The 24,584-nt window shown below is 43.7% G+C and overlaps 1 protein-coding gene across 4 annotated transcripts in view; it reads left to right on the top strand.

Moving 5' to 3' along the window:
• LOC119480336 (phospholipid phosphatase-related protein type 5-like) overlaps positions 1 to 24,584 on the top strand; it is a 138,861-nt gene that overhangs the window by 61,179 nt on the left and 53,098 nt on the right. For all 4 annotated transcript variants that reach the window (XM_037756503.1, XM_037756506.1, XM_037756504.1 and 1 more), the window contains one exon: positions 13,250 to 13,382. In XM_037756503.1, the coding sequence (XP_037612431.1) occupies positions 13,250 to 13,382 (133 nt within the window). The remainder of the gene's footprint in view (positions 1 to 13,249; positions 13,383 to 24,584) is intronic.

Here is a 24,584-nt window from a genome sequence, read left to right on the forward strand (position 1 = left end):
CAACTGATTAACTGGCTAACCACAGAGTAGACAACGACGTGATGCACACCTGCATCCTGTGTAAACGGATCGACTGGAGGTCACGGGTCCTCAGGTCTGGTGTTGAAAAGGAGCCATGCAGGTCGGATCCTGTTGGAAAAACACACTGTTTGTGTGAAACGATTGATAGAAGTGTCTGTTTTAATCTACCTGCACCTCAGCTACTGACTACATCCACTTGTGTATTTTAACTCATAGTCCCGGACAGCATTTTAACCATCAGGAAATTACAGGATATGTTCTGTGATGGACAAAAGCCTCCCCACGGGGTACGAGAGAGTTGAAGGGGGAGGCGGGGAGGGAGAGATGTGAGGCAGTGGTACTGTATGAGGTGAATTTGAGTCAAAAAATATACTCTGAGTCATAACTCCGTCAAGTCTTAACCAGGGCTGTCAAAGTTAACGCGGTAATAACACAAATTAATTTGAACGCCACTAATTTCTTTAAACGTATTAACACAAGTTTTGTGGTTGTAGCGGCTCAGTTTTAAAGCTAGAGTGAAGATACTGGTATCATATAAAACTAGAAAACCTGATGAATCCATCGGTACCAACCATGTCATACTAACTTGTCATGAAGGAGGTTAAATAACGCGTCAATCTTGCGCTGAATTTTGGCGAGGAAAAACTGTCATGGCCATTTTCAAAGGGGTCCCTTGACCTCTGACCTCCAGATCGGTGAATGTAAATGGGTTCTATGGGTACCCACAAGTCTCCCCTTTACAGACATACCCACTTTATGATAATCACATGCAGTTTGGGGCAAGTCATAGTCAAGTCAGCACACTGACACACTGACAGCTGTTGTTGCCTGTTGGGCTGCAGTTTGCCATGTTATGATTGGAGCATATTTTTTATGCTAAATGCAGTACCTGTGAGGGTTTCTGGACAATATCTGTCATTGTTTTGTGTTGTTCATTGATTTCCAATAATAAATATATACATACATTTGCATAAAGCAGCATATTTGTCCACTCCCATGTTGATAAGAGTATTAAATACTTGACAAATCTCCCTTTAAGGTTCATTTGAACAGATACAAAATGTGGAATTATTTTGCGATTAATTGTGATTAAATATTCAAATCGATTGACAGCAGTAATCTTAACACATAGAATATCATTATCTTATCTGTCCATCAAAATAAACGACAGAAAAATGGATGAATGGATGAATGGATGAATGGATGGAGCAGAAAGGAATAAAGAAAGTGTAAGAATGTCAGAGAGAGCCGGTTGATGCAACTTTCTATGCTTTCTACCTGTTGTCCTTCCTTCTTGTCTGACCTGGTATAATGGGATTAGTGTCAGCGGTGGAGGAAGCTGCTTCACAGAGAGGAGAGAGGAAAGCCCTATTTGACTTCTCATAAAAGTGTCATTTGATATTTCCCTTTTTTCCGTGTCCTTTCTAATGACTTCTACTGCCCACAGACATCTAAAGATGGAGATACAGGAACGGACTTAAGAGAAATAACTTGTCTGCTCAAACTGGGGCTACTTGCAAGCTAACGTTAGCTACTGGAACGTTTGCCGTTAGCCTTCGAGCTAACTGTATGTTTCAGCTGAAAGATGCTGGCTTCAATCATATAAATGGACACATACACACGTAGGCAAAATTGTTGGTACCCTTCCGTTAAAGAAAGAAAAACCCACAATGGTCACTGAAATAACTTGAAACTGACAAAAGTAATAATAAATACAAATTCACTGAAAATGAACTAATGAAAATCAGATATTGTTTTTGAATTGTGGTTCAACAGAATCATTTTAAAAAACAAACTAATGAAACTGGCCTGGACAAAAATGATGGTACCCTTAACTTAATATTTTGTTGCACAACCTTTTGAGGCAATCACTGCAATCAATCGATTTCTGTAACTCTCAATGAGACTTCTGCACCTGTCGACAGGTGTTTTGGCCCACTCCTCGTGAGCAAACTGCGCCAGCTGTCTCAGGTTTGAAGGGTGCCTTCTCCAGACTGCATGTTTCAGCTCCTTCCACAGATGTTCAATAGGATTTAGATCAGGGTTCATAGAAGGCCACTTCAGAATAGTCCAATGTTTTGTTCTTAGCCATTCTTGGGTGTTTTTAGCTGTGTTTTGGGTCATTATCCTGTTTGAGGACCCATGACCTGCAACTGAGACCAAGCTTTCTGACACTGGGCAGCACATTTCGCTCCAGAATGCCTTGATAGTCTTGAGATTTCATTGTACCCTGCACAGATTCAAGACACCCTATGCCAGATGCAACAAAGCAGCCCTATAACATAACCGAGCCTCCTCCATGTTTCACATTAGGTACAGTGTTTTTTTCTTTGGATGCTTCATTTTTGCGTCTGTGAACATAGAGCTGATGAGACTTGCCAAAAAGCTCCAGTTTTGTCTCATCTGTCCAAAGGCCATTCTCCCAGAAGCAAATTCCAGTCTCACTTTTTTATGATTTGGTGTCCTCCTGGGTCGTCTTCCATTAAGTCCACTTTGGCTCAAACAGTGACGGATGGTGCAATCTGACACTGATGTACCTTGACCTTGGAGTTCACCTCTAATCTCTTTGGAAGTTGTTCTGGGCTCTTTGGTTACCATTCGTATTATCCGTCTCTTCAATATGTCATCAATTTTCCTCTTGCGGCCACGTTCAGGGAGGTTGGCTACAGTCCCATGGACCTTAAACTTCTGAATAATATGTGCAGCTGTAGTCACAGGAACGTCAAGCTGCTTGGAGATGGTCTTATAGCCTTTACCTTTAACATGAAGGTCTATAATGTTCTTTCTGATCTCCTGAGACAACTCTCTCCTTAGCTTTCTGTGGTCCATGTTCAGTGTGGTACACACCATGATACCAAACAGCACAGTGACTACTTTTCACCCTTTAAGTAGGCAGACTGACTGATTACAAGTTTGAAGATACCTGTGATGCTATTTACAGGACACACCTTAGTTTAACATGTCCCTATGGTCACATTATTTTACATCTTTTCTAGGGGTACCATCATTTTTGTCCAGGCCAGTTTCATTAGTTTGTTTTTTAAAATGAGTCTGTTGAACCAAAATTCAAAAACAATGTCTGATTTTCATTAGTTAATTTTCAGTAAATTTTTATTTATTATTACTTTTGTCAGTTTCAAGTTATTTCAGTGACCATTGTGGGTTTTTCTCTCTTTAACGGAAGGGTACCAACAATTTTGCCTACGTGTGTACACTTGTATATATGAGAGAAAGAGAGAGAGAGCGAGTACTGTAGCCAGATTTATATGATTGAAGCCAGCAATCTTCAACTGAAACACACAGTTAGCTCATAGGCTAACGGCAAACATTCCAGTAGCTAACGTTAGCTTGCAAGTAGCCCCTTTTGGGACAGTGATTAGCTAGCTCAAGATTTAAGATTCCTTTATTGTCATTGCATAGTTATATACAACGAAATTCAGGTGAATTGCCTGAAACGGAACTCAATATTTACATGTAAAATAAAAGAATAAAAGAATAACTTTTCATTCCCACGCGCTAACACACACACACACGTTCAACACACACACACACACACACACAGTTTCAACACGTTAACACACACATGATTGCCAACGTATGCAATACAGAATAAGGTGTTATTAAAATACAAAATGTGTTTTGCAAAAAAAAGGTTAAAAATATTTTAATAAATAAATAAATAAAACATCGCACATAATTATTGGAGCTGTTGCATGATATTATCTATCGGTTGTGTGATTTCAGTGTGGTAATGGCTTTTCGGATAAAGACTGTTCATCAACCGTGTGGTGTGTGCTTTGATGGACCTGTGTCATTTTCCTGATGGCAGACACACGAACAGTTGAAGGGCGGGGTGAGATGAGTCCTTCAGGATGCAGGGTGTTCTCCACAGACGACGGGAGGTGTAGATGTCTTTCAGGGCAGGCAGTTGAGTGTTGGTGATTGGGATGCACCGATATCAGTATTGGGTGTCGGGTCAGATACTGTGCTCATGTACTCGTACATGCTCCGATACAACGGCACCGATACCACTTTACAGCAGCGCGACGTTAACCTCTTGTCACCATCTTTCGGGTCCTCACGCTCAACGTCCCCAACGGTGCGGGCAAAACGGGCCGGTGGTGCGCTCAAACCCTCGAGGCCGGGATCCCATCCTTCCTGTTAGGTGCTGGAGAGAGCGCTCCTATTGGTTGTTGACGATGTTCTTGTCACTGAACTTACGATAATGTGCTGTGATTTGGCATCAAAAACGTTTGACGTGATTATCCTAGAGGTCACCACAGGTCGTTTTATACAGTGAGACTAACATCATCACACATGAATACAGCTGGATTCACAAGAGTCTCAGCTTTACAGTGATACCCAATTTATGTAATTCAAGACTGTTTAGGTACCCCCTGTGCCCCCCTAAAAAAGAGAAAAATGGGTCTATTGTGGGTGTCAGAGGGTTAAGGAGTTGGGTGGTTTGTGGTAAATGCTGACTACTTGTGACCCTGGTTAGATGTTCTGGTGTCCAACCATGTAAGGGAGTCCCACTGAGGTGTTTTAGCCGTTCCTGTTCATTTAGTTGTTAGCAGTGTTCTGTTCTAGTGTTAAGTCTGGTTTGGTGGCAAGCTTCACTAAAAGCTAGAGTAGCTGGACTGTAAATTTTATGTCAGGAAGGTCAAGAATGAACTTCCATGCTCACTGTTACAATAAGAAGTTGTGTGAAGGTTTTACTGAAGTTGAAATTGTTTAAATATTTTAAAACCTTTGTGTATTGCAAGTTCAGTGCAAGTTCTTTGGTTTCAGTTTTCCCCTCCTCCTCTACCTCGTCTGCCCCCCTCACCAGTCGACCTGAATAAATCACCGTGGCAGCGCCTGAGTGCGTGGCAGCTCTGTGGGTCTCAGCTCCAGGGCCTCGGTACCCATCACGACCACACACACACACACACACACACACACACTGACTGGCGCGTGTGCACTGTCGCACACGCACGCTCTGACGCACCGTGCTGTATTCAACTGAGAGGACGTTATGCGTCTGGGTGTTCAGCCAGGTGGAAACATTCAGACCGGGCAAGGTCAGGAGGTTGTCGGTACAAATCCCGGCGAGGGGGAACCTGTAAATTAAAGATTAATCTCCGAGTGCACAGAGTGTGAAATCGGCCAAAGCGCTGGAAGCACAACTGTGGGCTCAGGAGACACGGGGGCACGGGGCACATCCTGGAGACAAGCAGCCACAATAGTGTTTATCCTGTTCTATTGTGGGCCTCCGGTCACGGCAGCTTACTGACAACACAATGAGCTTGAGCCAGCGGTGCCGATCCAGCCTGCAGTCTGGCCATCGCCAGCTCTGCTGACACAACTACCCAGGGGTTATCAACTCCCTCCATGTGCTGCACATATACCGTCTAGCCCCTTTAATTGGTCCATCCACCACACTACCTGCCATTTGATGAGTAAAAGCCCTGTTTTTACTGCTCCACCATGCTCAACACACTCATGCACACACGTCATCCAGGCAACTGGACCACTGACGACTCAAAATTTGATTCTAGTTATGGCACCTAACACGCCTCTCTTTTCAGCCATTTAGCACGGTGGCGACGTATCCTCAAGGCAACTAAACTACTTAGTTAGGATTAGGAAAAGATTGTGGTTTGGCTTAAAGGTCCCATATTGTAAAAAGTAAGATTTTCAGGTCTTTTATATTATAAAGCAGGTTCAAGTGCTATGTAAATACTGTTAAACTATGAAAGCGCTCAATATATGGAGTAATACACACAGTATTCAGAAATTGTGCGTTTGAAACAAGCCATCAGGATTTCTGTTCATTTGTGATGTCACAAATATACAATATTTACACCATCACACGGTTTTAAACGTAAACATTCTAAATGTGTCCCAGTTTATTTCCTGTTGCAGTGTATGTAAATAACATCAGCTGACAGGAAGTAAACATGGACCTTGGTTGCCTAGCAACGCAATTCTGTTGCAATTCCGTTGAAATGTGCTAAAACTAACGGACTGTTTTTACACACAGGGTGAATACAGGTATATTCAGGCAGACAGTACGAGGAAAATAAAGTGTTTTTTGAACATAACAGCATGTAAACATGTTCTAGTTGAAACACAAAATATAAGTATGAAACTGAAAATGAGCATGATATGGGACCTTTAAAATAACTAAGGAAGTGGTTTTACTTAAATACGTAAGTTACAAGACAAGTAAATCAACATTGACTTCTGGTGTCACACCTGGGTGAAAGTCTGGTATTTTTTGACCCACCCCGACCTCCTCCCTACACGCCGTTCGCAGCTCTGTTTACTTCCTGGTTCACGATTACGTGAATTACACACAAATCAGATGGTAGATTTCAGCTTTCAAACAGGCCCTGGTTCTCCCAGTTTGAACTGGAAGCCAAACTCTGCATTCGCTGTGTCCTTCAGAAATCAGTCTAGATGAACGGAACAATGCATTCTTCTTTAGACTGATCATTTGTCCTGATACAGGTCAGAGCTGATATGATGCATATGATGCAGTTTAAATGATTTAGCTTCATATTTATTGTAAAACTAATCAATACTGTGGCTGTTGGCTATGAGAAGCCAGTAAGCTGAACTGATTATTTGACCTTCACACTAAAATTCAACATGAGGTCTCAACCCCAAAAGGCATTTTACAAAAGCATTTCTATTGCACATGTTTTCAAATAATAATTATGTATTTGTATTAATCTGTTGAAATGTAACACGGTTTCACCACCAGTGTACTGGGAGAACATTTTGGGATGGCAGCTGGTCGCTATAACATATTAACATATAATATATAACATATTCAGGGAGTTTATCTTCACATTGATACTTCTATTGTGCCACTAAAATGAACATACTACACCCCCCCATTCTGAACATGGTGATGATATGGTTGCTTGGAGTAATTAGGTTGGAGGTGTTTTGCTGAGTTCATGTCAGTCTCTCTGGTATCGTTTGGAAGGATTTTGATGAAAGGAAGGAAGGAAATTCAGCACAAACGTCCACTTGGACTCAAGAATGAACTGATTTTGGTGGTCAAAGGTCACTGTGACCTCACAAACACATTTTTGAGGATTCATCTCCTATAAACTGATTCAGAACAGGATTCAATGAAATGCTACTGAACCCCCATCCCTAGTTTTAGAAGCCATACTGTATATTTCCCTTTTTTTCTGGGATGAAATGATCATCTCATAAATATCTCTGAAGTGGAACATGAACACTTTGTCCAGACAAAGCTCACCTTACAGAGGTAACATATCTTTCCTCCCTTCCTCCTATAAAGCATGACAGGAGCCGACGTTAAGTGCAGTTTACGGCATTACTCTGAAAGACTTGTGGGTATAGGATTTACCTCCTGCCGGTGTGTGAATTTGTATTTTGGAGCTTTTCAGGCTCGGTTGACTGGTCGCCATAGCTCAGATCTTTAAAGGTCTTCTTAACCTGCAGTGAGACCTGAAACCCAGCAGACCGAGAGGAAACATGCTCCTGAGCTATGAAAGGCCACGACAGCAGAGATCAGCACCTTTAATTCAATCCAATGGCTAAACTAAAACAAATCATGCAAATATCCAGATTGTGATGTGGCTTTAGTGTGACATGTATCTCATAGCATTTAATGTATAGGGAAGAAAGCAGGGTTCTACTAAGATTCAGCTCTTCTTACTTCCACACTTCAGACACGATCAGTGACTGTAGACTGTGTATAAACATCTTTATATACACTATGTTTGAGACAGACACGGTCATTTAAAGTTAAAGTTACATCTCCTCTCTACGTTCCTACTCTACGTACATTCCCGAGCCTCCGGTTGTCGATCATGACGTCTCACCCCCTTTTTATAGCATCAAATAAAGTAATTCAAACTGATCAGAAAGAGGAAAACTTCTAAAAGACAGAAACCATCTTTGGCAAAAATTGATTTGAGATGTACTTTGACTTTGTGTCCCATTTATGAGCTATACTGCTGCCAGCCACCAAGGGGCGATCCAGATGTTTTGGCTTTACTTTTGGGGAGCTGTCATGTCGTCCATCTTCATATACAGTCTATGGCCCAATCCCATTATAAGGCCTTAAACCCTGAACCCTCAGGGACCTGACTGACGTCAGCTGGTAAACAGTTGAGTGTGAGAGGCTGCCAGGGGCTTGAAATGGTATAAATATGAATGGGACGGCACTTTCCGACGAAATATGACATTAAAAAAAACTTCATTAAGCAAAATTTAAAAAATGGTTAATGAATAAACCAGGTGTGTAATAGTGATAATGGTGCTTTCCTCTGATTTCATGTGTTTTTATCTACCATCTTAAATCCTTAAATCGCATCTGTGTTAATGTAAATATGCCCGGCTGATCACCGATGTGCTGTCCTCCGTGTTTATCGTTTTTTTGGGGGTTTTTTTACGTCTCCGGGCGTCTTCCCCTTGTAATCCCGTGTTTAACGTCACAAGGCTATGAATTGTGGGTAATTCCCTCAGGCAAAGTCTGCAGAAATGCTGGCTTATGGACCGTGTTCATAAAGGGCTCAACATGTCTGTGTGAGAGCCCTCAGGTACCAGACGGTTTGACAGTGGCACAGCCCTAAACCCTCACGGACTTTGCGGGAACGTGTCTCAAAGTCTGAGTGTGGACATTGGGACTGTTTTAACTGACAACTCCATGAGTGCTTCATCTTCAACTGTAACTTTTGCACAGAGACATCTGATAACAGGTTTTTTATTTAAAGATTTAGACTGTTTCAACTGCAAATGTTCAGTCATTCAGAAACGTTTAGCCTTCTCTAGTTTAGTATCATTCTCCCGTTTGCATGCCTGTTATTTTGCCGTTGTTTTCTTTCCCTCTTATGTAACTTTGTTCCAATTCATCTTAGGCAACACCAACGTGTTACATAAGTGAGGATGTTATTATTAAGTTATGTTATTTCATCAGCGTTGAAGCAGCAGAAGCTCAGCAGACGTGCAATCGGTGCAGCCTCCTCAGATCCACCAGTTTCATTATTATTAATTGTTGATTCAGAGCTGCTCTGCTCCGTCTGCACGGTGGAGAAATAAGACAGGAAAACAAACAGGCCGTCACTCTCGCTGTTCCCCGTCACTTTATAGATTTTCATTTAGTCTGAAGTAAGGTAGTCTGCAGCCCTGCTGTGTTAAGTGCAAACAATATTTAAAGTTGCTTTTGGTATTCCTCGGAGTTTTTTCTTCTTCTTTTAATATTGTGCTGCTCTCTCAGCATGTGTGAAAGTGTTTTTCCATAATAAATGCATTATTCAGTTGGATTTAATCCATATCGGGGTTCCCTGTGGTTGTGGGATTCCTGGATTCTACCTCGGGATATTTAGACAGTCTGATGCTGTTTTTAGGGAAGTCATTTTATCAAATGGTTCACTCTGCAGTAATACAGGACATTTGTGTTTTGTGCTTTCAGTTTATTAGATTCGATTTCCCCTTTAGGAAATCTGAAATAATACACACATAATCCAAAGTGAATAACAAATATAGTCTTGTTCAAATAGCTTCTGTGTTCTCTTCCCTCCCGGTTGGAAAAACAAGCCAATCGGAGCTTTGCTGGCAGGATGAAAAACCTTCATGTAGCCAGTGTTTTAAGTCCAACTGGAATCAAGACATCGCTTCTTATGCAATATAATAATTAAATAACAAACATAGCTCCAAGCAGTAATTAGAAGGGGGCAAAGCACAAACGTTGAAATGAAAACCAATTTGCTGAACCTGCACTTAGTTTGAAAAGGCAGATATCCCTGCAAGCTATACTGGAGCTAACTTACACATTCCTAAAGCCACAGAGCGAATACACTGACATCAATTTAATGTATTACTTGGAAATGATTAAAGCCCTCTGTATAGACTGCGATACTATGCTACTATGTCGATGACACACAGGTCTACGTATCAACAAAACCCGCCGCTGCCCTGCCACCCATCACCCTCGCCACCCGTCTACAAGACATTAGGAGCTGGATGAGCAGGAACTTTCTAAAGCTAAATGGAAACAAAACAGAGGCCCTGCTCATCGGCTCCGAAAACAACCTTTCAAAAGCTCAAAACACCACTGCCCCAAACCTTATCATCAATGGCTTCTCCGTTCCATTTTTCCACCCACGTCAAGAACCTTGGGGTCACCCTAAACACCACCCTCTCCTTTGCACCCCGAATAAAAAACATCACCCGGACTGCTTTCTTCCACCTACGCAACATCTCTAGACTCCGCCCATCCCTGTCTCCGTCCAGCACAGAAATCTTGGTCCACGCATTTGTCACATCCTGGATTGATTACTGCAACGCTGTCCTCTTTGGCCTTCCCACCAAACTGCTCAACAGACTTCAAATCATTCAGAACTCTGCCGCCCGGATCATCACCCGCACCAGATCCTGCGACCACATCACCCCCATCCTCATCCACCTACACTGGCTCCCTGTTCAACACCGGATTGACTTCAAAAATCTTCTGCTCACCTACAAAGCCCTCCACGACCTCACCCCCACTTACCTCACTGACCTCCTTCAGGAGTACACAACCTCCCGTTCCCTCCGCACATCTTCAGCTGGTCTTCTGAGTATAATTTTATCTTTGTAAGGTGTCCTTGGGTGTCTTGAAAGGCGCCACCAAATAAAATGTATTATTATTATTATTATTATACAAGCGATTATGACTTCTGGTGGCACCATGTGGTGGGAGACAGGCTGGAAATTAGGCTGGCTTCTACAAAAAACAACTAAAATAACATTAGTGGCAGAACGTGAGGAACTCATGAGGAGAAAAGGGGGGGCCTGGCAGGAAGGACAGGCCTAATGCAAATAATGGATGTACCGACACGGGGCGGGGGGAGGGGGGCTCATAAGCTCATTTGGACAGGCATTGCAAAGTCTACAACTTTAAGATTTAAAGTGTGCAGTTGCTTCCATGTGTAATATTGTTTTGTATTACTTTGACCCACTTGTAATTCATCAGGGGCTCATAGGGCTCCTCCATGTTAATAATACAGGTAGTCACTTTGATGAGGCGCAGAATGGTGAGGGGTGGTGGCCGGTCTGGAGAGAGCTGGTGTGCCGCGGTCGGACTGCTGTCAGGACTTTGGCTCTGGTATTACTGAGCAGTTTAGACCTGGAAGCCGCTGGCGTGGCAGTAAATGTTCTGGTGGTTGTCATTATGTCTGAGGTGGCTGGCGGCTGCAGTGTGATGGAGAACAGTAGCCGGTGCAATGTGGCAAGCTGCGGAGCTGTTGGCAGCAGAGTGTGGCAGCTGTCACATATTGACATTGGTAACACAGATTCAACACAAATACAAAGCAGATGATGGTTTAAAAGCTTACACAGATACTAATTCTGAACTGGACTGAAGTGTCCAATTGCTCGTGTTTATTTTGCAGAATTTTTGTAAACATAAACTTTAACTTTTACTGCGGGTTACAACATGCGGGCGTGTCCCACAGCATTAGAAATCCAGACTACACTTCATGAGCTCAGTTTGTGCTGTGAGAAGAGAATGGAGTTCAACGGTGAGACTGTCTTCCCGAGAGAGAGGACAGCACCAGTCATGTGTTGAATGCTTAAATACACCATGTTAATGTTGACCTGATGGGAGGTGGCCGTGTGAATAATGACTAGCTTTACCAGACAGGAGTGAAAGTAAGAGTAGAGTGACATTATTATAGTTGGGAATTAGGGATGCACCGACACCACTTTTTTTCAGACCGAGTACAAGTACTTACATTTGGGTACTCACCGATATCAAGTACCGATACGAGTACTTCTGTGTGCCAGGCTGGGGAGTCCCACATACGAGGCGGTGCGCCTGGAAAGGCTTGGGGCGAAGGTGGTTCGCGGCCGCAGCTTTACAGCGCTCCCCGCCCGGACCTCACCGCATCGTGGACAAAGGGCTCGCTGCGCCCTCTCTCCCCGCCGGGGAGGAACGGGGCCCCCTGCTCCCGGTGCGACTGTCAACCGGGGCGGACTGTCGGGGCTCGGCCCACGTAAAAGGCGTCAGGGGTCTGCGGCGATGTAGGCAACCCACCCAACCCGTCTTGAAACACGGACCAAGGAGTCTAATGCACACGCGAGTCAGAGGGGGCAAGCAAAACCCCCGTGGAGCAATGAAAGTGAGGGTCGGGCGCACCACCGGCCCGTTTCGCCCGTACCATCGGAGAAGTGGAGCGTGAGGACCCGAAAGATGATGACAAGAGGTTAACGTCACGCTGCCATTAAGTGGTATTGGTGCCGTTGTGTCGGAGATACTGGTATCGGTATCGATGCATCCCTATTGGGTATAGTAGACAACTGTTGGTTGGTTTTAGTCAACTTCTGTTTCTGTTCACCCCGACCACAGGTGTTCCCTAACATTGACAAAGTCATAAACATAGCTAAATCTTAAAGGTGCTAATTTGATATCCAGAGTATTAATATAGCATCAACAAACACCAGACTTTAACCAGGAGACCCGTATTCAAGAAAGTTGTTGGCCGCTGTTTTGTATTGTAAGTTACGTTAGTGACGTTTTTCACATGTTTTTTTATTGACGTGTGTGACGGGTTTTCTGCAGTTGTGTTACTTTGTTTCCGTTTTATTTAGTTTACGTACTTATTTTAAGCCCAAACATGATGACCATCTGTAACTCAGAGGATAATCAACTTCCCTGTTTGAACACTCTAACAGCCCGTATTTAAATCATTAGGTCATAAAAACTCACTCATAGCTGAATCCAGAGTTCTTTCCCTTCCTCCGTTCATGTGAATAAGACCCAGACCGTGACGACGGCGTGACGTTGATACCGAGTCATGTGAGCGAGCGGACGCTACTGCGCATGTCCGACGGGCCCGATGGATGCGGAAGATCGCCGGATGATCCGGGTACTTTTCCAGGCGGAAGTCGAGCCATTTAGGCTTCATGCACCACTGAGACGCTCTCATAGGAATGAACGGGAGCCTCCAACGCTGTATCCAATTCTCTTTATACATCCATGGGATACACACACACACACACCTCTGCTCGCTCTCTCACAGCACTGAGCTTCCCTCCTCTCTCCCAGATGTTCCTGTGTATTCCACAGCTGTGGCTGTACAGATGGAGCCCACTGGGCTGGGTGACACAGTGTGAGAAGATGGCGCTGCTGTTGACTGTGACTCAGATAAAACCGTTACACAGCTCATCTGAATCCTCTTTCTCTCTCTCTATGTGTCTCTCTCTGTATCTCTACCAGATCACAATAACAGAGACGGTGCTGTTCCTGGTCCAGTACACGTCCAAAGAGTTCGACCGCTCAGAGAAGACGGTGGCCACGGGGGACTGCTGTTACCTCAACCCGCTGGTGCGCAGGACCTTCCGCTTCCTCGGTGAGTATATGTAGTTTATAATTACTGCAAACCTATACAGCATTTTACTACTCTGGGTTTAGACGCCCGCTGAGTTTCACTGAAGCATTTCTGTGAATGGCTTTGGTCACAACCACCCATCCACCTCTCAGAAAGTGAACGGGAGGTGGAATATTTGCTGCAGGTGTTGCTCGTCATCCCTGTAAAGACTTGCAACATTTCCGGTGTATAGGCTTCAGCCCTTTCAGCATCAAGGAATCGCTCCAACTCCGTTATTTCGTCTAAACCGTGCTGCATGCTTCACTGCCACCTAAAACACAAAGGGCACTACATGCAACAACCACTCACACAAACACCAGGGATAGAAGTGTCACATTCATCAGTTTCCTCATATTTAATATTTTCCTGTAGTCGTGAAGCGTGGACCGCTTTATTCCCTCTTCATCTCTGTCACAGTTCAGCTCTGTAATGTCACAGTGTTGACAGCTGTGGTAATATTTGCACATTTTTTCAGGTCCCCTAATGTCACCACTGACACCGCTAAATGTTTTCATCTACGGATTTCTAAAAGCCGAGCTTCAGGCTTCAAGCTCTGCGCTGTTTAATTCTCCTTTTTTTACTCTCTGGTGACATTTTTGTGAATGAAACCCCAACCCACAAATGAAGTACAACAGGTATCCTTATAAAGAAATGATTAAAGCTCTCCAATGCACTCATGTACAGGTGATATTCTTACAAGTTCAAACTAGTAAGTTAACCCTCTGAGAACCACAATAGAGCCGTTTTTGTCTTTTTTTAGGAGGAGATGGCAGGTCAGCAGTAGATGTCACATAGAAGTGGTGTACATCATCTGAGCGCTGGAACCTGAAGATTAATCTGAGATGCTGCTCACCACTCAAGTTGTTCTAGTCATAAATCAGAAATAAACATGAATTAATGAATTAATAGATTAAAAATAAATAATAAAAGCGTATAAGGGTTTAGAACATGATGATAGAAGTATATGATGGTCATCCCCATGCTCTGTTGTGTCTCGTAAGTTGTTGCAGCAGTTTTTGGGTTGATACCATTTGTTACACAGATTTGGTGCTAAATTTAACAATTTTGTTACCACTGTAGAATTGATAAAATGATCAATAATCCCTCCAAAATACCACATTAAGACACTGAGACCTTGAGGAACACCATAGAAAAAGACATGCTGTGATCTGGGATCAAAAACTCTTGACATTTGGAGATTTCTGCAAGAATTGCATTTTTGGGCGATTGGATGGCGAGCACTTGTGTTGTGTAAACTGCTCAGAAAACCCCTTATTGACAATCTAGATATCCATCCCCTGAATGCTCTAGGTCTCTAGATGATCCATCCATCCTCTGAATGCTCTAGGTCTCTAGTTTGATCCATCCATCCTCTGAATGCTCTAGGTCTCTAGTCTGATCCATCCATCCTCTGAATGCTCTAGGTCTCTAGTTTGTGGCTATAAAGTTTCATGAGGCTGTGATTATCCTAGAGGTCACCACAAATCATTTTATACAATCATGTCAATGAAATGTCTCCTATGGGGACTAACATCATCACACATGAATACAGTTGGGCTCATTGGATCCACCAGAGTCTCAGCTTTACAGTGATACCCAATTTATGTAGTTCAAGACTGTTTAGGGACCCCAGTATGCAGAAACATTCAAATACAACATTTTTAGAATAGGAGACAATAACATATTTGTACAGCGTTCAAAGACCTGCATGTGATTATCATAGAATCTGTAAAGGGGAGCCTCTGAAGAACAGTAAAGTCGGCGGGTCTCAGAGGGTTAAAGACGAGTTGTGCAGTTCAGAGGCTCAGCTGAATAAAACTAAGATCCCTTGTACGAGCAAACCTATTGGGGGGTGGGAGGTTTTAAGATTAGACCATAAAAATGTTGTTGCGTGAGGCACAATGATAAGCCGGTTTCATACCTTGATGTCTTACTTTTACTTATTTTCTGTTCTTATCCATGACATTAATGTCAAACACAAACACGCGTGTGTGCACGAGCGTATACGCCATTGTATCTGCCGTGGTAAGCATGCATGTAGATACACACAGATCATCAAGTTCCACACAAATCCCACACACACACATAAATGTCCGAAGATAAACCGAATGAAACACACATTTTTTCTCACATGCATCAGCATCTTTCTGCAAGTCTTTAGTATAGGTGCATACAGACAAACATGAACGCATTCTTACAGGTAAAACATCCCCTTAGACTGCTTTCTGATTAAACATACACACACACATTGCAGCACAGTGTTGGCCTCTCCCTGTCCTCTCCATTGCTTAAGTGAGAGCAGGAGATAAGGCTGCAGAAGAGGATTATTACCTAGATCCCTGAGGGGGAATCCACTTTGCGGCCCGGCTTTACCCTCGCATTTAAACATGCAGCATGCCATTCACGCCGTTCGTTCATGTTAACAGGCCTTGTATTCCAGGCTAAAGCTCCTCTCATCCCTAAGAGACTCATTGGAATTGGTTATCATACATTACACACGGGTACAGTGCCGTATCTGATGACGGCTTATGTCTTAGTGTTAATTGATGTCAGTTTTAAAGAGCGCCGTGCGAGGACTTTTTCCTTAAAGTCTAAAGTCTTTTCCCTGCAAAGCAGAGGGAGGAAGATAAACTGCCTCAGCTGCTGAGTTTCCTTTGTATCTTTGCGTTTTGTCAGCTGTGATAGAGCACCGCATTAATATCCCACCGTCCCTGCTGGAAGAAGCATTCATTAAAGAAATATATGCTAATCTAGTCTGGCTTTTCCCCAACAGGAACAGGTCTAAAATGGAGAATTAAATAGCCATATTATAGTGCTTCAATCAGAGTAAAGGGAATGCAAACAACTAACACGACTAAGTCAAAAGAAAATGGACTTTTCGTTTGTTCTTGAAGATGTTTTATGGTAATTATCTGAGAAGTTTTCATGTAGTTTTTGGCGTCCTTTTTATCCCGATTGACCTTCCAACCCACCGTTACGGCCAAGAGCTTTGGGTAGAGACCGAATAAATAAGATTATAGATCCAAGTAACCAAAATCTATTTCCTTCAAAGGGTGGCTGGACATCAACTTGAAGGAATTCATAGTAGTGCTTGTTGGTTGGCCACAATTCTGACGTCGGGAAAGTGTGAAACAATTGGGGGTTTCAGACTCCGTTAGATGCTCCGACAAAGCACTACAGTCGAGTCATACTGAGACAGGATAAGACGTTTGGAGTAGAATACCTTGCTGGTTAGGGCAACTGATGTGGATGTCTCATTGACGCTTCACTCCAGGCATGCCCATTTGCATGTCCAGACCATGCTAGAGGGACCACGTACCTTCTCTGGTATTGGAATGTCTTATGAAGAACTAGAAGACATAGCGAGGAAGAATGACATTCACCTAACTAAATGTCAAAGCTAAGTGGCACAGCAAGGTTCATCTACGAGGCCTTGGTCAACCTATTCTCACTCCCAACCGTCAGTTGGTCAGCGCCCCTCGGCATTGGAAACTGACGCACAGAGGCTCCCTTTAGCAACAGTATGTGACGAACCGGGCTTTCAGCTCACTCCAATGTAAACCCACCGGCGGCGTCATTCGATGGTCGGAGCAAGTGACGTAGTATTAATAGCGTGAGAGTCCGCTAAAGGCGAGTGGGAGGGTAAAGTAATGTTGACTTATTTTATCTAGTCAGTCACGTGACTCGTCGGTATCGTCGTCACACGCCCTCTCTGGTTCCATGGATGTATTAGGAGAACAGGATACAGCATTGGAGGCGGGGCCCCGTTCATTCCTATGAAAGTTGTTCAGTGGAGCATGAAGCCTAAATGGCTCGACTTCCGCCTGGAAATGTATCGGGATCTTGGTCTCAGGACTCGGTCACGGGATCTCAACGTCACGCCGTCGTCACGGCTTGCGCTCCAGCCTCGGTCTGGGTCTCATTCACATGAACGGAGGAAGGGAAATAACTCTGGATTCAGCTATTAGTGCGTTTTACAACTTTAAAAAATATATTTTTTTTAAATAAGGGCTATTAGAGTGATCGTACTGGGGGGTGTATTTGCCTTGGTGCCGCTAGAAGCTTGGTGACGTTGCAACCACTCACAGTACTAATGGGTGAACTGCTGTTGTTGGCTTGCTAAGGTGTGCAAGTGTTATTCAGTCACAACAGGTCTCTGAGCCGTCTGCTTCATAACTTCACACAGTTTATTCAGGAGACATATTCATGCTATTGATTCCCGTCTTGCGGCTGGCCGTGCCTATTTTGTAGAGCAGTTTACACTCTGGCAGAGGAAGGTTAGGTAAAGGAGGAATGATGCAACGCGGCTAGGATGTGGTTACGTGGTTTGTGTCTTAGAACCTGAGACCGCGCGGCGCTCAACTTTTACTGTACGTGGATGCCCACAACTTTCTTGTGCAATGAGCGATTATTAGCAACATTTCGTGTGCGCTCACTTTCAGTTTGACCTCAAAATAAAATTTAAATCTGAATATTCCTTTAAAAGCGTTTTAGGAGGAAGATGACATGCTGCACCTCTCCCATCTGTGACACACTGCACCGTACTGCATGCAGTGTTTGAGAGATGGAGTTAATGTTATGGGGAGGGGTGCAGAAAAGTGCCTCTGTCCTTTAGCTTCATACTTACAGCTCACTGAAGCAAAGAGGTGCAACGTCTCTACCGACATCAGCTAATGGGTCTGTGTTGAGCTGTCAGTGCCTCTTTACAGCAGCATTAGCAACAGCAGTTATCCCCAATTACAAAAGCACAATTTAACATACACAATCTGGAAATCCCATTACATACAGTTTGTCTGCCTGTGTGTTTTACGGCGCGTTTGATCCATGGCTATTGATAAGCACTTTTGGCAGGCTTGTTGGCACAGCGAGAGAGCACAAATGAATGAATCCAGCGGGGACTCGGCTGCGCTGTGTCGAGCTCCCTCGTGAGGCTGAGCGCTATTGCTCGCCAGCCTCTCTCTCTCTGAGCCCTGGTGCCAAAAGGCCTCCTGAGTTGATTTGACTTATATGTGGAGGGATTTGTGAGTGAGGGATCAGAGGGCATTTAGAGCTGGAGGATGGTACTGTAACTGGCCCGGCCTGCAGGGATCAACCTGCGGCTGCTGGCAAAGCAACACTGGAGCTGAGGGCTGAGGATAGATAGGCTGAGGCTGTGATGTGCAAGCAATTTGTGGAATTAATTGGAAAAATGTTTGTTTCTTTAGGGCTGATCTGTTGAAGCTGAAAGGATGTAGGATTTTCAAACCACAGTACAAAATGATTATGAAAGGTATAGCGTTAATACAGAGCCTCAAAATGAGCAGCGTAACCACATTGATTGGTACAAAAGATGAATTAGAATTAATTTGCATTAAATTCACCTCGGGGCACTAGCCTTCCAAAAGGGAAATGACAATTCAGCCTCAATCAGTCATAAGAACTTGACTCATAAACGGTGACAGTAATACTTAATTAGGGCTGTCACGATATACATTTTTCTCAATACAATTATCATGGCAAAAAATATCACAATAACGATATTATCGCGATATCATTAAAAAAATGACTCAATCACTTAGAAAACTTTATTTGGTTCAACGTTTGTTTGTTTTCTTTCCAAAACAACAGATAGCAGTGTGTTTTACACGGCAGTGAGTGTGTCTGAACTGAATAAACTAATCGAATAGAATAAATAGGCTCCTTTTTCTTCCCCTGATGATTTCTCACATTTCTTGGATGCTGCTGCCTGACCACAAGAAAGGTACCAGCTGTCACTGACTTGTTGAACGGACCTCAATTAAGTTAGCCAACTTTACTTAGCACATAAATTAGCTAGCTAGCTAACATAGTCATTCACTATCACCGGCGGGTCCCAGCTAGCCAACACCGCCCGGCTCCAGCCGGCCGCGACACGGTCACTCCGAGTCATTCAGAATGGCTCTGGGTTACTACGTCAGCTGGCCAGCCGGTTGAAGCCAGCCAAGCCAAGCCAACACCACCCAGCTTTAGCTGGCTAGCTAACATAGTCATTCACTAACCAAGATATGCTAACGTTGTACTCATATAACTCAACTGACATGTTTAGCTATGCTAACATTACAACTGAGTCACTCTACGGTGGCGAAATGTTCAGCATGATGATTGTGACGGTGACTATGCAGCATGTTTGAAGTATTGCCTCCTTTGGCTAATACTGTAGCCCCACATTCCCTGCACACTAGCAGTAACAAGAAGGAATTTGTTTTTCTTGGCCAACCCGAAGAATTTCCACACTGCCTAGTTTACGTTTTTAGCAGGGCGATAAAGTAATAATCTCCTTTTCATTCGTCGTCATTTTGACAGAATCACGAAGACAAGACGGGCGCTTGCTTGTGGTGTGTTTACTTTATAGTCTGTTTGTGGCGCGCGTGTATGACGTCATGTCTGCGACGAGCGTTTATTTACTGCGTGTGGGAGCACACAAAAGAGAAATAGCTAAACCAAGGGCTAAATGCCATTGTTGTTGTTAAGCACGATATATCGTGGCTGGATTATTTACATGATATTACTATTTTCATGTTTTTAATACTGCAAAACCGGTATACCGCGACACCCCTATACTTAATACACATGAATCACGTTAACAACTTTTTTATCAATGACAGATTTATTGAACTACTGACAACACACACAATGTCTAACGAATAATGAACCTACAAGTAAATGAATAAATGCAATGATGAATGAATCCATGAATACAACGGTGTGGCAATTCATGAATGATTGAGGAGGTATACCAGATAAAGCAGTGAATTATATCTTGGCTAAAGGGATTAACTTGTGGGAACAAAGGTGAACCAATTGGATGAAAGGTGAGAGGTTGTTCTGAAGTAAAAAAAGATAGTTTCTATATGTCTACCCTAACATTTCCTACTCACTCTTATTCTATGCATCAACCCCAATATAACAGGAACAAGTTCAACTGGAGATTCACCTGGGGGTTCAGATGGCCAGGGGAAAGGTTGTGCTGGAGGGCACGGGGGGGAAGCAAATGATCAGTGCTGACTCGGGCGTGGACCGCTCTCTGGAGCTCTCGGGTTTTCTCAGTTGGGATTGGTCCAAAGGGGTGGCTCGGCCCGAGCCTTTGTAGTGTTGTAACACAGACGTTGCACAGACTGGAGCAGGTTTCTCTCTCCCAAGGTTGGCAGGGTGCCGGCCTTTAGCACTTGTGTAGGGCTCGGGGGAACCAGCTGAGTTCCAGGGGAGCAGGAGGCTGAGCAAGAGAATGAAGGGAGAGACAACAGAAGGTCTTTGGGGCTCTCCTATTTATACAGTCTGGGAAATGGGAAATGGACTTGCATTTATATACTGTAGCTCCTTTCTAGTCTTCCGACCACTCAAAGCTCTTTACACTACATGTCAGCATTCATCCATTCACACACACATTCATACACTGATGACAGAGGCTGCTATACAAGGAGCCAACCTGCCCATCAGGATTTAATCTACTCATTCACACAACGATGGATCAGCCTTCAGGAGCAGTTTGGGGTTCAGTATCTTGCTCAAGGAAACTTCGGAGGAGCCAGGGATCAAGCTGCCGACCTTCCAATTGGTGGACGACCCGCTCTAGCTCTGAGCCACATCAGTGTCTGATGCCAATGGTGCGAAACTGTACAGCTTCATGATTACCATTCAGAGAGCATAGAACTGATCTTCAGCTACTCAGGAATACAAGAAGCTGATCCGTGTTTGTTCGGAGTCCTCGAGCTTTAGGATTGCAATCTCATGCTGAGGAGGTGTTTATTCAATCTCTTCTTGAAGGCATGAAGACTACTTGATGTGATGTCTCCGACAACAGCAAGGGGGTGAGAGGATGTTCCAAGTTGTTACAGCAGAGTGGAGAAAGCTCAAAGCATTTGGTGTTAGCCCTACTGCTCTCAGGTCTGCTGGACAGTCGGGAGTATGCGACAACTGTTCTTGAAAAAACGGCAGCAAAACCTGTTCCCACTCCCAACTCGTCAAATACCGCCGTTTGATAAGTGTCCACGATGTTCCACGTCCGGGACAAAACTGTGAATCTCTCTCCTGTCTGATTCTTTTCAGTTACACAAATTTAGAAAGTTTACCACACTTCTAATTCCATCCATGTTTGAGAGTTCGGCCTTCTCAGCTGCTGAAAGATACCGACACCAATGTTGCTGTGAGTTGGAACATCGTGTGTTCAGAGTGAAATGTCTCAACAACTGGGGGATGGCCTCAACTATGCCCTGTGTTTAGTGCTAGCAAATGTTAGCATGCAAACACACTTTACAAAACTACTAACTTCAACATTTCAAAAAAAGAGTAGCATACAGACACTTTCCCATACTCTTCAATCGGACGCCTCTGGGACATATTTTCAGCTGATTATGATTCTTCTGACCTCCATAACACATCTGACACAGTATCTAATAGCCAAAGGTACACAATGATGAAAAATGGATAAAGATATCTACTCACCACGAATGCATTTAGTGAGAAGCTCACAGTGTTGACGACACATCCCATCCAGACAGATGGGGAGGCAGATGGGGAAAATGAACAGCTGTGTTTTGTATGTCACATCATGGCCCATTTCTAGCTGAGAGGAGGCTCCTCTGTGTTTACTTTCATGAAGAAGTTCATTCATTTTACTCACAAGACCTATCCTAACCCTGACCTATGGATGTCTTACTTTGCCATAGATTACTTCAGTGGTGCCCCCCCCTTTGAATGACATATTTTATGACGTTATCACCCTAAAAACAATGGGGAGAATATAATTTGGGGTTATTGTGGTTATATAAACAGTCATGCCTCTGTGCCCAACTAAGGGGACGGGTCACACACTTTGAGAACCACTGGCTATAGAATGAGTCCTTCATATCTACATAGGGAGTGGGTCCGCTTCACGGAGTCCGCCACGTTGCTCCGCCACGTATCTACAGTAGTCCAGAACAGACAAACCAAGCACTGGCTCTAGAAAGAGCCTTCTGCTTTTTTACATTACCTGAAGGCCACCGTAGTTCTCTGACACGCTTGGATAAGGAGGGATGAGCAGAGGGGTATTCAGTTGGTTGCTATCTGCAACCTCGCTAGAAAAGAATGAGTACTTCTGCAGACTCACTGAGGTTTTCAGAGTTGGATCAACGTCACTCAGCCCGTCCGTAGGGAAGTCTCTGATAGAGCAGTCCAGCGCTTGGCGTCTGTCTTCACAGACTCTCGAACAATCCTTACCTTACCAAGCCAGCGCCAAGGAGAGTTAGCCTTGTACTAATCCTTGATTGGAGAAGAGTAATTGTCCAGAGTCCCAGCCCTCCAGTGCGATGTGTTCCTAGAAGTTTGGTAGAACTTTTTTTTTTTTTAACAAGTGAAGGGTCCGTGTGCCTTGTCTAGAACATCACAGAACACCGTGCAGCTCCACGGTGACGGAGATGACGACCAAAGTGAACCGCTGGGGAAGGCAGAATGGATGGCATGAGTTTTTCAGATGCTCAGTGAGGAAGAAAGTTGTAGTGTTACACTGTTGTCATGAGACAGACCTCAGACCTGCAGTCTTTTCAAAATAAAACTACTTAGTTAGTTAGTTAGGTTTAGGAATAGATTGACTTGGTTAGGTTTAGGCAACAAAAGTACTTAGTTAGGTTTAGGAATAGATCGACTTGGTTGGGCTTGGCAACAAAAGTACTTAGTTAGGTTGAGGAATACCTCGACTTGGTTGGGCTTAGGCAATAAAACTACTTAGTTAGGTTCAGGAAAAGATCACAATTTGGGTTTAAATAACACCAGAAGTGGCGTAACTTAAGTACAGATGTTGTATAACAACAACTACTTAGTTAGCTTTAGGAAAAGATCATGGTTATGCTTAACATAACTCAGAAGTGCCGTAACTTAAGTTCGGAAGTTACGTGACAAATTATTTGATTTGTGGTTTCACACGGGACATGAACAGCAGTCTCCTGGGCAAAAATCCTGGGTCTTTTGACCCATCCATCCATCCCGACCTCCTCCCTACGGCGCTCTTTATAATTCCTGGTTCACAATAATGTAGATTACGTCAGATTGATTTTATGCTGACCATCACAATACAAAAAGGGGAAATTTGTGTCTATGTACACGTATCAATACATACATTTCGGGACTATTTCACGAACTGCTGTGCGACTGGGCTGATCTATAACAATGCATAAATGTAGTGCAGTAAGATATACAATATGTCCTTCTGAAATGTCAGTGAAGGTAGAAGTATAAAGCATCAGCATTAGTGAGAAGCTGTTCCTCTTTCACCCAGAATGCTTTGCGGTGTCCTACAGCTGTCATGCAGAAGCTGGATTCTTTCAGCCTAGCTGCTCCCAGATCCTCTCTTTGCTGTTTTTCTTGCCTCTCTTTGCTGATATCAGAGTGTGACACGTTCCACGTGCGTGCTCGGGCTGCGCGTATGCATTTCTGTGTGTGTGTGTGTGTGTGTGTGTGTGTGTGTATTCATGCGCATCATGTACTGCATGCTTGCACATGCTTGATGCCAGCATTTACATCTGCTGGAGAGCAGCGCAGCATCATGTGAGCCCCTTCACTCAGGCCTGCCGTTGCTTTGCATAATGACTCACAGGGCCGCGCTGTTTGGGAAAGATTAAATTTAGAACACAGCCGAGGGTCGTGGCGCGCTCTCTCACACTCAACTTCGGCTGTATGTTTTTACCTTCGTGCGTTTTGCTTGTTGAACTTTAGATTTAGGAAGTTCATGCACGGCCCCCTGTTTCAGTGGCATTATGTAAAAGAGTTCACGTAACATGAATGCAATAAGCACTGTTATTTTACACTGTCGTAAAGTACACCAGTACCCCAATTATAAAATGACATACAATGCAATTATTTCATTAAAAGTGGTATGAATAAAACACCGTGAAAATTATTAAATTATAAATTAGCTCGCATTTTATAAATACATTTGTTATGTAAGCCTGTACATATTCATTGAGTTGTTCATATCACATGCAACCAATTCAGAAATTTGTGAACATTGCATTAGAAATCAACAACACATTCTCATCCCAACTCATCACGTACCGCCGATTGGTGTCACTTTAGGATTAGGCAACAAAACCACTCTAGTTAGGTTTGAGAAAAAACAACATGGTTGGGCTTAAAACTACTACGTTTGTGCAGTTAAAATGACGCTGAACGTTGTTGTGAACACGGGACACG

This window comes from Sebastes umbrosus, chromosome 21 (assembly GCF_015220745.1).
Source record: "Sebastes umbrosus isolate fSebUmb1 chromosome 21, fSebUmb1.pri, whole genome shotgun sequence".
Taxonomy (NCBI): Eukaryota; Metazoa; Chordata; class Actinopteri; order Perciformes; family Sebastidae; genus Sebastes; species Sebastes umbrosus.